This window comes from Elephas maximus, chromosome 8 (genome assembly GCF_024166365.1).
Source record: "Elephas maximus indicus isolate mEleMax1 chromosome 8, mEleMax1 primary haplotype, whole genome shotgun sequence".
NCBI lineage: Eukaryota > Metazoa > Chordata > Mammalia > Proboscidea > Elephantidae > Elephas > Elephas maximus.
This window is the reverse complement of record NC_064826.1, coordinates 19,718,929-19,733,171: the sequence shown is the minus strand read 5'-3', so window position 1 is coordinate 19,733,171 and position 14,243 is coordinate 19,718,929. Positions and strand designations below refer to the sequence as shown.

Genomic DNA, 14,243 nt, shown 5'->3' with positions numbered 1-14,243 from the left:
CAGCCTGCAGGTGGTCTAAGCGGCAGGGTGGGGGGAGATTGGATTCTGCTGGGAGGCAACCAGGGGTCTCATGGGTCTATCGTCTTTTTCTCGGCCCTAACTAGCCAGAGGAGCGTTTCTGCCGCAGACCTTGCTGCTCAGGGCTGGGGGGCGGGAGGACGCAGGGCGGACCTGGCCGTGGAGAAGCTGGTGGGCGGGCGGTAGGCGGGCCCGGGGCGGGGCGCCGGTGGGCTCTAAAAGCGGGCGCCCACTCGCTCTGCAGCTGCCGCGGCAACCAGCACCTCACAGTGCAGTAGCGCGGGCAGAGCCTAGGCGCCTCCTCTGCGGCAGTCGCGCCTCGCGCAGTGCCGCAGCGGACATCCATCCGAGTGAGTGGCCGGGCCACCGGGCCCCGGCGCCGCCCTTCCGCGCTGTTGGCCGCCGCAGTGCCCGCCCGGCCGTGTGCCGGCGCCCTTGCAGCCTGGGCCCGGCGCGGGCGGCATGGGCTAAGGGCAGCCATGGTGCGCCGAGATCGCCTGCGCAGGTGGGTGCGTGCCCCTCTGAGGCGCCGGGGGGTGTGGCTGCTTGCGCGGCCACCGGGACCAAGGACCGGCTCGTGGGGGCCATTGTGTCGGGGTGGGCAACCTCGCTGTAGGGGTCCCATGGGGTAGGCGGCAGGCAGGAACTGGGGGCGCATTCCCGTCCGCTGACGGTCTCTGCCTCCTGGGGCAGCCACTCCTGCGCACGTTAGGAGGGTCAGAACTCAGCATTGCCCCACCAGATTTAGGATTTCTAGACCCCGGTATCGCCTAGGCGCGACTTAGAATTTTTAGACCCCCGCGTCGCCCTGATGCGACTTAGGGTTTCTAGACCCCGGGTTCGCCCTGGCGCGACTTAGGGTTTTTAGACCCCGGCGTCGCCGTGGAGCGACTTAGGGTTTCTAGACCCCGGTGTTGCCCGGATGCGATTTAGGATTTTTAGACCCCAATATCGCCCTGGCGCGATTTAGGATTTCTAGACGCCGGTGTGAGTTATCGCGTGGGTGTGATAAGAATTTTCAAAACCTTACCACCAAGGTGTAAGAATTTTTCGGATTTCAGTAACGGGAAGCGCCGGTGAGGATGGCGATGTGACCAAAGTGTCGTAACGTTACCCTGAGTTGCGGTGCGCCGGGAGTTGCGTGGGTGTGCAAAGTAGCTTAGAGCCTCGCAGTAGCGCCCGCTGGGGGGTCGCAGGCTTGGTGGTCTCTGATGAGTGTATTTTTCGCGTTTACAAGGTGAAGCGATCGAGGCTCAGAGAGGTTGATTAATTTCCAGACGGTTTGTTGCAGGGGGTTGCTGAATTTATGCTCTTGACTCTTGGCTCACCAGATCAAGGAGATTTTCGTCCAAATAATGTTTAATCCATTTTGCTTACTGACTGCCAGATTGCGTCTTTGCTAAAAATCCTAAAAATGTCGTTAGGAGCATTTTTACGGATGTAATTAAGACCGCAGACAGCTACCTGCGGGGCTGCTCTTTGCTTGGAGGAGAGAGGGAGGGCGCGGAGGGCAGAGTGGCCCAGCCGAGTGTGCGCGGCTTCCTGGGCTGGTTTCCCCAGCACCAGCCAAGCCTCCTGCGGCTTGTCTCCGAGCCCCTCCCGGCTCTCTGCTGAGTCACTGCAGATCCTCGGCTGCAGGAACGGTGAATGAATGGGATGGGAAGCATAGGGGCCAAGGAGTGGCGAGATGCAAACATACAAACTGCAGTAGAGCAGAGATGTAGCTGAGAAAATGAAATCCTGAACCTAATGCTTTTTGTCATTACGCCTTTCAAAGAACTGGCGTGGGGTGAAATCATGTGCCATGCACTTTGACACGGGCTTTGAAATGTTCTGATCATTTCTAGTATTACCTTGAAAAGTAGGATCAAACTCATTGGGTCTGTTCTATGGACAGATACCTTCGAGAAGAACAAACAGAAAAACCCTAGGGATGCCTAAAAAAATAGGCAGAAGCGCTGTGAATTACAGGTTTATTTATTTAGAGTTAAAAAAAAATACCGTGAGCAGGATTGTCTGTGATGGGTGGGGATTGCCGCCAGATCACAGGTAATGTGGTCAAAGAGTGTGTGTAGAAGGTCACAGAGTGGCATCTGCCAGGGCTTTGACAATTAACTTCTCTTACGTATATCTTTTGTTTCTTGACAACTCTGATTTTAGTTTTGGAGGGTATTGTTTCCATTCTGGCGGTTTTGAGACAACGTCCATCCAACTAATTCTTTCTTTGGTGACCCCCAGGAAGGGCAGGGTTCGTAATTCCTGTTTAGGGCTCCTGCTCATTGTGGATGAGCTGACCGGACCTTTGGAGGCCTGGGCGTGGGTTGATGTGGTATACAGACCAGCATTCTCCTTTCATGTAACCTCCAAGGACAGAGCCAGCCCCTGGGGCTGCATATGAGCTCTGCCTTATTATGTACTTATTTCTGTGTGTGTGTGGGGGGGGGGGGGGTAAATCCTATGAAAAAAATGGGAACTTTTTTTTTTTTTTTTTGCGGGGGGTGGGGGTGGTGATCCTAAGAAATTAAACAAATGGGAACTTCTTCAGGAACCTGCTAAGAAAAGCAGAAGTATAATCTACGGCCCTGACCTCTCAAGAGATTAGAGATTCAGTGTTTTGACAAAGCTGCTTACCTGGGACTGTCCAGTGCAGCCGCCTTGTCACATTTACAGAGCCTTTACCCTGAGGAGTTTCTCAGCACAAATCTAGTACAGTACCAAATGGGGCTGCATTTGGGCCAGGGAGGAGTTGATAGATAGGAAAAATGAGAAGTCCTCTGTTTAAGGACCTGTGATGTTTAGTACATACACATGCACATAAAACATACATTTAATTTTTTTTTTTTTTTAACATTTTACCAGTGGGGGCCAGTGGGGAGAAGAGAGAACCATTAGGTAAGTATGAGGGAAATTATTTTTTCTATGGGCAGCCTTCATAAAAGCCAGTGAAAAGGTACTCAGTGCTAAGTATGTAATTTTTAAATTAGTCTTCTTTTACCTGACACAAAAACTTCTTCAGCGGGCATCGGGGCGCGAGGGGAGAGGCTGAGAGGCTAAAGGGGAGAAGAGGGGGAGAACTACGCATCAAATCATGTATGTTTTTTTCTTAAAATTGGAAGGGTGAGCAAATACGGTGATTGTTGTAGCGGGCAGAGTGGCACTTACGTTGCTCTTAGCAAACTCTGCTTGGTTCAGCCGGAGGGCAAGGTGGTGCTTGCCTGGGTCAGAACTTTCCCACCCTGCTGCGCCAGCGTGGCCTTGTAGAGTGGACAGCATCCCCCGCCTGCTGACCCCAGTCTCTGCTTCTCCCACAGGATGAGGGAGTGGTGGGTCCAGGTGGGGCTGCTGGCTGTGCCCCTGCTGGCAGCCTACCTGCACATCCCGCCCCCTCAGCTTTCCCCTGCTCTTCACTCGTGGAAGTCCTCAGGCAAATTTTTCACCTACAAGGGACTGCACATCTTCTACCAAGGTGAGAACAGAACTGTTGGCACACTATATATATAGGCACGTAGGTCCCAGCTGAGGTGCTTACTTCAAGTTCATTGGTCTCTGTGGCCCATCAGTGATGGAGGGGATCAAGCCCTTTTTCTGTGTAGTGTGCTCGAGGGAATGGGCTGATTCCTCCTGGACTTGGTAACAGGAAAACTCAACGAGAATTACAGGGGGTGGGGGTAGGGGAGGCGGAATTGAGATTCCAATCTCTGTAGACCTTACATTTTATATGATTTTTCTTTGTAATCTATATAGGAGCCCTGGTGGCATAGTGGTTAAGAGCTTGGCTGCTAACCAAAAGGTCGGCAGTTCAAATCTACCATCCACTCCCTGGAAACCATATGGGGCAGTTCTACTCTATCCTGTAGGGTCACTATGGGTCAGAGTCAACTCGATGGCAATGGGTTTGGTTTTTGGTTTTGACTTATATTGATATATACTAGTTTTCTATTTGGAAACCCTGGTGGTGTAGTGGTTAAGTGCTATGGCTGCTAACCAAAAGGTCGGCAATTAGAATCCACTAGGCGTTCCTTGGAAACTATGGGGCAGTTCTACTCTGTCTTAAAGGGTCGCTATGAGTCAGAATTGACCTGATGGCAATGGGTTTGGGCTTTTTTTTTTTTCTATTTAGAGAGCCCCTAGTGGTCACTATGAGTTGGAATTGACTCCAAGGCAAAGAGTTTGGTTTGGTTTTTTAGTATCAGGTAATATATACTACATTCAGAAGCTAAAGCTATCATTGGTTGTCCCCCCCACCCCCGTCAAAAAAAATCCCTGATTTCATTTTATTAAATTGTTTTCCACAGATGACATAACTAAACGTGATTTAAGTTTTATGCTTTTGTATAAATGAATTTGCTGATAATTATTATGATGACTTATCAAGTAGTTGCCACATGCCAGGCGTTGAGTTGTTTCCAACCTTCATTATTTCATTGAATCTTTGCAACAGCGCTTGGAGATAGGTGCCATTAACCTCATTTTATAGGTGAAGAAACTAAAAAAACAGGGACTGGAAAAGACTTCTTTTGGGCGGGGGTCAAGAGCAATAACGGAAAATGTCTGTGATGAACCATTTTTCATTATTGCTCCTGACCTCCTCTCATTTGCTCCCCGCAGCTGCGTGAGTATGTAATTTTTTTTAAAATGTTGGTCGTATAGGTTTTTCAGTGTTTTAAGTAGTTAACATTCAGGGAAATCTTCATGTAGGTAGTTTGTTTTTCCCTTATATTTTCATAGTTATAAATGGAATGAAATTCTTTACATGGATTCTCAAGAATAAGACTCCTAGGTTAAAGTAGATAAACATTTTAATTGCTTCTAACTAAATTATTTTTGAAACCTTATTACCAGATTTTCATGTTGGTGGCAGCATATGATAATTTTAATCCAGTCAGCACAGTATCTTACTGTTTAAATGTTTGGATAATTTAAAAAAGATGCTTAATGATCCTATATTGTCATGTGTATTGAAAAAAAAGTTCATGTCTATATTAATTAACCCTTTTGTAGTTGATAGAATTTGCAATACCTTGAGTGTTATATGTTGATACTGGATTGGGGCTTCTCTGCTGGAAATAAAAATGTTGGACAAACAGCATAAATTAAGGTGCTCACCCGGTTGGGAGAGAATTCCTTATCTTAGAAAATTGTTCTGAAGCCATTAATGATAAAGTACAAAGAGCCTGTAAACATGTTGTGATTGTATACTGTGGTGACGTTTACTTTTAACTTTGAAAAACAATTTGAATATTAATGTTGTTAATAATACAGAATACAGGGAGAGATGGCGGAAGTGAGCTTTTTAAAAAATCTAGATGAAAGCAAATGGCTTCAAGTATGTTTACATAACATGTGCTATTTGCAGATTTTTTACATAGGCAGTCTCTGGATTCCGGATGAGCTCTGGTCCTAAATCTGTCTTTAAGTTGAATTTGTATGTAAATCCGAAGTTAGGTACGGTTGGTATCTAACGTCAGTTAGTATATAGTGTATGTTCTATGTGTAAAAGAATTAAAGAATCACTCCCAGATACATTAAAACGTCTTTAACATAATACAGTAATACTAATAATGTTTTGATGTGCATTACAAAGTAGCGCCCGTTTGTTATTACGAACCAGTTTATGGTTTAATATAATAGGCTTTCCGGGGTTGGCTGGTAACTATGGGTTGTAGGTTGGACATTCGTAACCCAGGGACTGCCTGTATACACATTAAAAGAGAAAACAGAGAATCAAACGCCTGTTCTTACCTAAAGCAATAAACTTGCATTTTAAAAAGAAACCTATCATGTGAATTTCATTAATTTGGTCAGGTTGTTTTTTGTTTTTGGTCCTTTATACCAGATTTATTAATTTTACTGTTTTCCTGGTGATTTTGAGAGGTTCAGCCTAATGAATCCCTCTCCTTCCTCCCAGACTCCATGGGTGTGGTCGGAAGTCCGGAGATAGTTGTGCTCCTCCATGGCTTTCCCACCTCCAGCTACGACTGGTACAAGGTAATCAACTCGTGCTTCTAGGTCCTACTATGTCTTAAAAAAATCCCAAACCAAGTGTTTTGTTGTCAGCAATAGAAGCTCTTGCAAATGTGAACTGCTTAATAAAATGAGATTAAATGTAGAGCTGTTTCTCATTTACTAAGGGAATAAAAACTCTTTGGCAATCTGGAAAGAATCATTGCCAAGTTAAAAATGCTGGCGTTCCTCCATCAATAGAGATTAATTACGAAGAACAAAGCACCTTCCAAGAGGATCATCTGTGGGCCTGTGGAAGTTCCACGGCATTCTTCCTTGTTGAAGGCTGCGAGATAAAGATGATGCTCCTGTCCACCTGCAGGTCGGGGAAGGGGACATGCAGGAGCAGAAAGTTCAGATCCTTCATTTTCTTCTTATAGATTTGGGAAGGTCTGACCCTGAGGTTTCATCGAGTAATTGCCCTTGATTTCTTAGGCTTTGGCTTCAGTGACAAACCGGTAAGCTGCATCTATGTGGGCCCACTGTCGGGTTGGGAGTGGGCGTGGACCAAGGGGGCAGGGCCGGCAACGATCTGCACTCAGGACTTCATCCCGCGTCTCCTGGCTTTCCTCTTCTTAGCGACCACACCACTACTCCATATTTGAGCAGGCCAGCATTGTGGAGGCGCTTCTGCGGCACCTGGGGCTCCAGAACCGTAGGATCAACCTCCTGTCTCATGACTACGGAGACACGGTGGCTCAGGAGCTGCTGTATAGGTCAGTGAAACTCTGGACTTCGTACGACTCACAGGTTGCATTAGCTTGAAATGCTGAGGAAAGAAAACTGTTCCTGGGGTCTTTGTAGCCGTTTCTCTTTTGGGAGGTGGTTTTCTGCCACTGTGCTGGTGTGAGTCCTCTGAGTTACACGTGTCTCTCCCCATCCCATTTCCAGGTACAAGCAAAATCGATCTGGGCGGCTTACCATAAAGAGTCTCTGCCTGTCAAATGGAGGTAATTGCCTGGGCGGTAGGTGGAAAGTGGGGTGTAGCCTAGAAGGGACACCTTTAGATGCCACTCATTAAACCCACTGCTGTCAAGTTGATTCTGACTCATAACTCACTGCCATCGAGTCAATTCTGATTCGTAGTGACCCTGTAGGACAGAGTAGAGCTGCCCTATAGGGCTTCAGAGGCTGTAAATCTTTATGGAAGCAGACTGCCACATCTTTCTCCCTCGGAGTGGCTGATGAGTTTGAACTGCCAACCTTTCGGTTAGCAGATGAGCACTTAACCATTACGCCACCCGGGCTCCTCTTTCGGACTCATAGTGACCTTACATGACAGAGTAGAAATGCCCTGTAGAGTTTCAAGGCTGTAGATTTTTATGAGAGCAGACTGCTACATCTCTCTCCTGCAGAGTGGCTGGTGGGTCCTAACCGCCGATCTTTCGGTTAGCAGCCGACTGCTTAACCATTGAGCCACCAGGGCTCCTTATTTAGATGCCACAGTGACAACTAAATGGTAATCTGATGACATTGCAAACAGAGCAATTAAACAAGGGATCTTCACCTTTTTTGTGCCATGAACTGCTTTGGGCGTCTGGTGCCGTTTATAGACCTTTTCTCAGAATAATGTTCTTAAATATAGAAAATAAAATAGGATCACGAAGGAAATTGATTATTGATGTACGATTAATAAAAAATTTGTTATAGTAATATGTGCTTTTTTTTTTTTTTAAATGCATTACATAGCAAGCTCTGGTGGCGGGGCTATAACGACTATGATAGAGCAGCGAGGAACGTAGATGATGTTTGGTGATACCTGCAACAGCCACGACGGGTTATGAAAATAGTTGAGACGAAGCCGCAGGTGCTTCTAATACTACTGTGGCTTGTTTCCTGAACTCTTCTTACCTGACAGTAATGCCAAATGTCAGCCAGAAATGAATCAGCCCCTGATTAGATTTTCTGGAAGTGTTTCTTTTTCTTTGCGTGCCATCGAGCCTCATTTGTAAATCCATAGATAATGACTCCTGGATACCCTAAGGGTAGATCACCTTCTGCCCGGGAGAGGAGTCTGTCTGTCCCTGTATCAGCAATGCTCATGCCTTTCCCCTGTTGACTCTGAGAGAAACAGGAAAAGGAAAACTCTAGATCTTTTTTAGGACCTATACTTCCTGAAAACCTTCTCTCTGGTTTCCTTTTCACCCCAGATCATTAACACTGTGTGTTCTGAGGCATGGAACGGCATGCTAAGGGGAGCCGAGCCTGGTCATCGGTGTTATGGACGACCATGCAAATTTCTTCCCGCATTTCCCTACCTCTAAAATGAGAACAGAATCCCAGTGTGCTGTAACTCTTAAACACAGTTCCCTGCAAAAGTAATTAGATAACTATACTGTTTTTATTTGTAATTCTCTTTTTGGCAACAAAGGTCCCAGGGTGACACTGAATAGGATAATGGGCTTGAGTCTGACCTAAAGCTGTTGGTAAATAACAAGTCTCTTCTTCTCTTCTTCCCTGCAGGTATTTTTCCTGAGACTCACCGTCCTCTCCTTCTCCAGAAGGTTGGCTCCTCCACTGACTAGATGTTTAGTTTTAAGATTTGTGCAGACGTGAGCAATGCTGCAACCTAAAATCCTTTCCCCCCTTTACATCAGTGAAGTTAGTTTTTTCCTTCTTATGCAAATAAAGCAGGTAGAAATGGCCCCCTACATAAAGCCTATGGCAATTTCTGAGAATAAAAGATCAACAGATATTTGAAGAAGTACAGCTATGTAAAGATTTGTGCAATGAGCATGATATTCAAATAAATTGGAATCCTAGTCTATAACTCGAATAAAACTTAGGGATTTAGGGAGGTATAGAAACGGAATCCTAAAGGGAATCAGGAATAGGTTTGCCTTCCCTAAGAGAAGAATGTGGGTAGGCAAAATAAAAACTAAAACGCCAACAATCAAACCTTTCAGTAGAGGGAGATTTGGCTGAAGCCCCTTTTTAGTTTCCAGTATAAAAGGATTTGTCTTGGTGAGTTGTCTTCTTTTGCTGGACCCTTGATTTTGACTTTGACTTATTTACCTGCAGCTTCTTAAAGATGGAGGCGTGCTGTCACCCATCCTCACACGTTTGATGAACTTCTTTGTATTCTCTCGAGGGTAAGTTGTTGTCGGAGATTGCGCTTATACTTGGCAACAACATAGTGAAAAGCTGCTGCCATTAAAGTTCTGGACCAAATCCCAGGGTTTGATATTTTCAAGCAAAGGCATTGGCCACTTGCCAGGGAAGTAGCAGGAATTATTAATCAGTTAAGGGTTGGACTACATGACCCTCTGATGTTCCAGGCATGTTTGACGTTCTGAGTTCTACTCACACTTATCTTTTTGGACTCTTTCAGTCTCACCCCGGTCTTTGGGCCCTACACTCGGCCCTCTGAGAGTGAGCTGTGGGACATGTGGGCAGGAATACGCAACAATGACGGGAACTTAGTCATTGACAGGTAAGAAATACCCCTTGGCTTTGGTTTTGGTATCGCGTGTGAGACAAATGAAAACAAAGAAAGAAACTGAGAATATAGTGAGCCCTGAGCCTAAGCTGTATGGCACAAAAAGTCTGGATAAACAGCTGTAAACTCTAATGCTACGTCAGTTTGTTACTAACCATTGAGTTTGATAAATCCTCCTTTGGACATTATGCTGGTATTAAATGCTTCAAAATGTTTAATCGTAGTTGTGGAAGGAGCCTAGAGACTCTCTCAAAGCACAAGCCCCTTCCTTTTGTATATCTTTTCTGTAGCAACAGGGACTGGGAAGGAGAGACTTCTCTGTCTTGTACAAAGAGTTTCCATTCCTTGGTTCAAAGACGAGCAGCTTTCACAGAGAGGCAGAGGGATCTAGAGATGGTGATATCCAATGTCTTTGACTGATGGCTTTGTTGGGAATTATGTGTTAGTGGGAGCCATTCCTTCCTCCTCCTTTTGTCCCTGTATGAGATCCCTGAAAATTCATTTTAATATAAACAGTTGGAAAACAAAAATCCCTTTTAAAATTTCACTGTACTCCTTTTCAAGAGAGTCTCTGGGTGGTGCAAATGGCTAAGATGTTCAGCTGCTAACTGAAAGGTTGGTGGTTTGAGTCTACCCAGAGGTACCTTGGAAGAAAGGCCTGGTGATCTACTTCCAAGAAATCAGCCATTGAAAACCTTTTGGAGCACAGTTCTACTTCTAGACACATGGGGTTGCCATGAGTTGGAAATGACTTGACGGCAAGTGCTTTTTTTTTTTCCTGATTTCTCTTTAGAAAGTAAAATACCAACACTAAGAGGTGATATTGGAGGTTCACAAAAATAAGTGTTCTGGAGTTGGCCAGGTAGAGTAATCAGAACACATGAGTTTGAATGCTAAAATGTTACGATATCTTGAATTGTAGAAATGAAGAAACGTGGTTAGATGCAGTACAGAGAATGAAGCTTAAGGTCATAAACTTCTCCACCTAGAATTTCAGAAGTAGAGGTCATTTAGTTCAGGCCTCTCATTTTAAGGATGAGGAAACTGAGGTCGACAGATAAGTGTTACATCTCTGAGTCACAGAGTAAGTTAGTAATTGAGCCAATATCAGAGCTTTAGACCCAGGCATTATTCACATATTGTTCAGACACACTTCAGCCTTCCTGGACCTCATCCTCTGCTTAAGCAGCACACAAAACCATTACTTCTTAACGCTGATGATCACTGCCATAGCCACAGGAAGGTGACCTCCAGATGTTAATAGAAACGGATACATTAAGTGGCAGCTCCCAGGGATGCTAAGTCCTTCTGGCTTAGGAAAACAGATATTGCGGTCTTTGTGGTTCATGCAAGCTTTTGAATCCCTATAACCATAAAGGTTTCTTGCTTCTACTCCTCTTGACTTATTTCTTTTACAGTCTCCTACAGTACATCAATCAGAGGAAGAAGTTTAGAAGACGCTGGGTGGGAGCCCTTGCCTCTGTATCTATTCCCAGTGAGTATTTCTACTCAATCTCCTGATAGGAAAACTATGGGGTCAAAATCATTGCAACTCCTACCACCCCCAATTAGGTTTGTTAGATTTAGCAAATGAGAGTATAGGACACCCAGTTATATTTGAATTTCAGATAAATAACAAATAATTCTTTAGTGTAAGTATGTCCTGTGCAATAACTGGCACATACGTATACCATGGGACATACTTATACTTAAAAAAAATCATTTGTTATTTATTTAAAATACAAATTTAACTGGGTATCCTTTATTTCATCTGACGACATCTGGGACACCAGCGTCGTAGTTGTAAAGTGAGGTGTATAAACACTGCGATACTATTGCGAAGGGCAGCTGGGCTCCCTGTCAGGAGCGGGAGTTAGACTGGCTTCGGTGGTGTGTGTTGTCAACGACTGCCACAGGAAATGCCAAGTCGCTGGGACAGAAGGCGGTTGAGATGTCTGATCAAGAGGCTATAGGTAGTTTCTACTCATTTGTCTCTTTGTTTTTACAGATTTAAAAGAAAAAGGAAATCAGTGTGGTGTCTTGCACATAGTAGCTGGTGCTCAGGAAATTATCGGTTGATTTCAAATCCAAGGGTCAAATATAGCTGAGGAGCTAGAGAGACAGTTAGAGAATAATGGTACCTTGGATTTACAGAAAGAGAATGTTGAAAGTGGAGCTTATTCCTTTTGCTCCAGGGCACGGAAGAGCTGGTGGAAGGACTGAGCGGCTGTATATAGCAAAGAAAGTGCCAACTGGACTAACTGGCTTATTCTCAGCAGTTCCTTGTAGCCTACTTGATAAAAGCAGCTAGGTTTTCTACCATACATTTTTGTATCATTTAAAAAAAAAAAAAAAAAAAGGAAATCTTTTTTGGAGGAGTTCATTTTGGGTGGCTAGGAGAATGGATGTGCTGGCTGTCTGTAATTCATTCTTCTTCTCTTTCCCAGTTCATTTTATCTATGGGCCATTGGATCCCGTAAATCCCTACCCGGAGTTTTTGGAGCTGTACAGGTGAGTCTTCCTCAGAGATCTTTGTTTTGCTAGTAACCTTATCCTGACAGTGGACGAAAGAATGATCTGCTGAGGGCCGCTGCTTTAGCCACCGTCTCCGACCTCACTGGTTGTTCATTCAGGAAACATATCATAAAAGATTGAGTTGGGAAATCTTATTTGCACATAAATGTAAAGATCAAGAAATTCAGTTATACATTCTCTTGACTTATGCAGCCTGTTTCCGCTGTCATGGCTACTACATATACATACCACATACGTATGGGTAAGAAAAAGCTATCACGTAAGCCAAAGAATGAAAGTGGGTGTATTTTAAGAAGTGTTTGCTTTGGTCTGACTGTAAAGCCAACTCATTGGCCTAAGTTTAGCTGACCCCAAGGAGAGGCTGAGAAGAGCTTCCTGTGGAGAGGTGCCTTCTTGTTGGTTGTTACTCTCTCTAGGTACTTACTTGGAAGGTGTCGGAATATGAAATCTTGATTATGTCACACAAGAACATTCCATACCTTCATATGCCCTAGTGGAAACAACCCAGAAGTAAATAGCTTCCATCTGATTTTAAACAAAATACCCTCTTTCATCTCCTGGGGGGTATGGAAGATCCTTTGTTATCTTTACTCTTGGGCAGCGAGTTGCCTTGTGGTCCGTTTGTTTGATACCTCATGCTTCTCTAAGGAGCTGAAAATTATCCTGCTTTGGCATTTGTTGCAAATGTGCTATATTTTCAAGTTGTTGTCTGTTGGTTCCTGAACATTTAAAAACTAGTCTTTATACGTCATAAATGGAATTGGCAGGTCTATCTGCCTAAGACACATTCAAGAGTAGAAGGTGACTAAGCCCTTTGCTGGTTCCTTCCAGTGTGGTATGTCTGCAGTGGCATTTACTGGGGCTTCCCACTGGCTTACATCTCTCCCCTCCCTCCAGCCTCAAGTTCACCTACATGCTGTTCTCTTCCACTAGGAAAACGCTGCCGCGGTCCACAGTGTCGATTCTGGATGACCACATTAGCCACTACCCACAGCTAGAGGATCCCATGGGCTTCTTGAATGCATATATGGGCTTCATCAACTCCTTCTGAGCTGGAAAGAGTAGCTTCCCTGTATTACCTTCCCTAATCCCTATCTGTTGTGTATATTCCACTTAGAAGCGATGCCCAAAAGAGGTCCTGGCCACTAAACACTTTTCTCTCACAAAAGTCCACTTTACTCACATTGGTGAACAGAGTATAGCAAAAAGCCAGCAGACGCTCCGACTAAGGGTTGACCTGACATTCCGTCTCCCCATTCCCTTGACATCTGATCAAGTGTATGGATTTGACTTTGTCTTTTGTGTTATTAGGAAATTCTGATGGGTACAACTATTCCCTGACGCAGTCAGTAGGAGAGGCAGACATTCCTTTTCATGAAAGATTTTTTTAACAGTCTATGAGCTTTTCTGAAATATTTAGAGATGCTGACTTCTGGTCCCGCCCTAATTGGAATCATAAAGAATGAGGAGGGGCCTTACCTCTCCCTGAGCGGCTTTAGGGGCGCGCGCTTTTAGCGTCTCTGAGCCCCACCGCTTCAGCACGACTCTCCCTTAGCATGACTTCGAATTTAGTTTCCTTAGCTGCTTCTAATCACAGACATTTTGTTACGATGGATTTTAGTTTAAATAATATAGCATTCAGCATATGCTTTAAGACTATGATTTATCCACATGTATGTTTTTTATACACATATTTTATAAGGGTACTAAACCAGCAGATACTTACTGTGGTAGAATAGTGAACCTTAGTAAACATGTTTAAATTCTAAATAAATTGAACGAAATCTGAACTAAACCCAAACTATTTTCAGAATTTCCTAAAATCACAAGACATGACTGACTAATAGCATCTGTGCCAGAGATTTACTGTTATTCGCTGGAAAGCCCAATTCTAACAGCATGGAACAGCCCAACTATTCCTGCCTAAGTGCTCCTGAGCCTCAGTGGAGGGGAGGGGATCATGGTGTGTCCCAGTCACCACGCTGAATGTACATTGACTCCTTTGATGATGATTGTTTAACTTCTCATTGGTTGTCCCAGAGAGGCTTTCTCATGTAGCTCAGCAATTCCTGTGCTTTACAGACAGGAAAGTTCCAGAAATTTTTAAGAACAAATTCTGAAATACTTTTGAGCAAATGGTGCTGGATACTTTTTTTTTTTAAGGCACAGTTTCATTGTCTTAGTCAAAACAAGATTAAGTGATTATTTTAAATTCTTTTTTTTTTTTTTATTAGCAGCTTCAATATAA

At 44.4% G+C, this 14,243-nt stretch overlaps 1 protein-coding gene across 2 annotated transcripts; it reads left to right on the top strand.

Annotated features, from left to right (window-relative positions):
• Window positions 1–249: 249 nt before the first annotated feature.
• MEST (mesoderm specific transcript) lies at window positions 250–14,177 on the top strand. 2 transcript variants are annotated; one of them, XM_049894311.1, is made up of 13 exons: window positions 250–523; window positions 2,878–2,910; window positions 3,330–3,484; window positions 5,927–6,006; window positions 6,402–6,479; window positions 6,601–6,737; window positions 6,913–6,971; window positions 8,485–8,525; window positions 9,043–9,113; window positions 9,353–9,454; window positions 10,879–10,955; window positions 11,908–11,971; window positions 12,929–14,177. In XM_049894311.1, exons 1-13 carry the CDS (start codon window positions 498–500, stop codon window positions 13,044–13,046), a joined length of 1,041 nt encoding a protein of 346 aa, XP_049750268.1. In that variant the 5' UTR covers window positions 250–497; the 3' UTR covers window positions 13,047–14,177. The 2 variants fall into 2 exon arrangements, with proteins under 2 accessions (XP_049750268.1, XP_049750269.1); XM_049894312.1 differs by lacking the exon at window positions 2,878–2,910 and having other exon boundaries at window positions 251–523.
• The last annotated feature ends 66 nt before the right edge of the window (window positions 14,178–14,243 follow it).

Coding starts and splice junctions, on each gene's coding strand:
- MEST (XM_049894311.1), top strand. CDS start 498: ATGGTGCGCCGAGATCGCCTGCGCAG. Junction 6,480..6,600: donor TTGGCTTCAGTGACAAACCG/GTAAGCTGCATC, acceptor TCCTCTTCTTAG/CGACCACACCACTACTCCAT. Junction 6,738..6,912: donor GCTCAGGAGCTGCTGTATAG/GTCAGTGAAACT, acceptor TCCCATTTCCAG/GTACAAGCAAAATCGATCTG.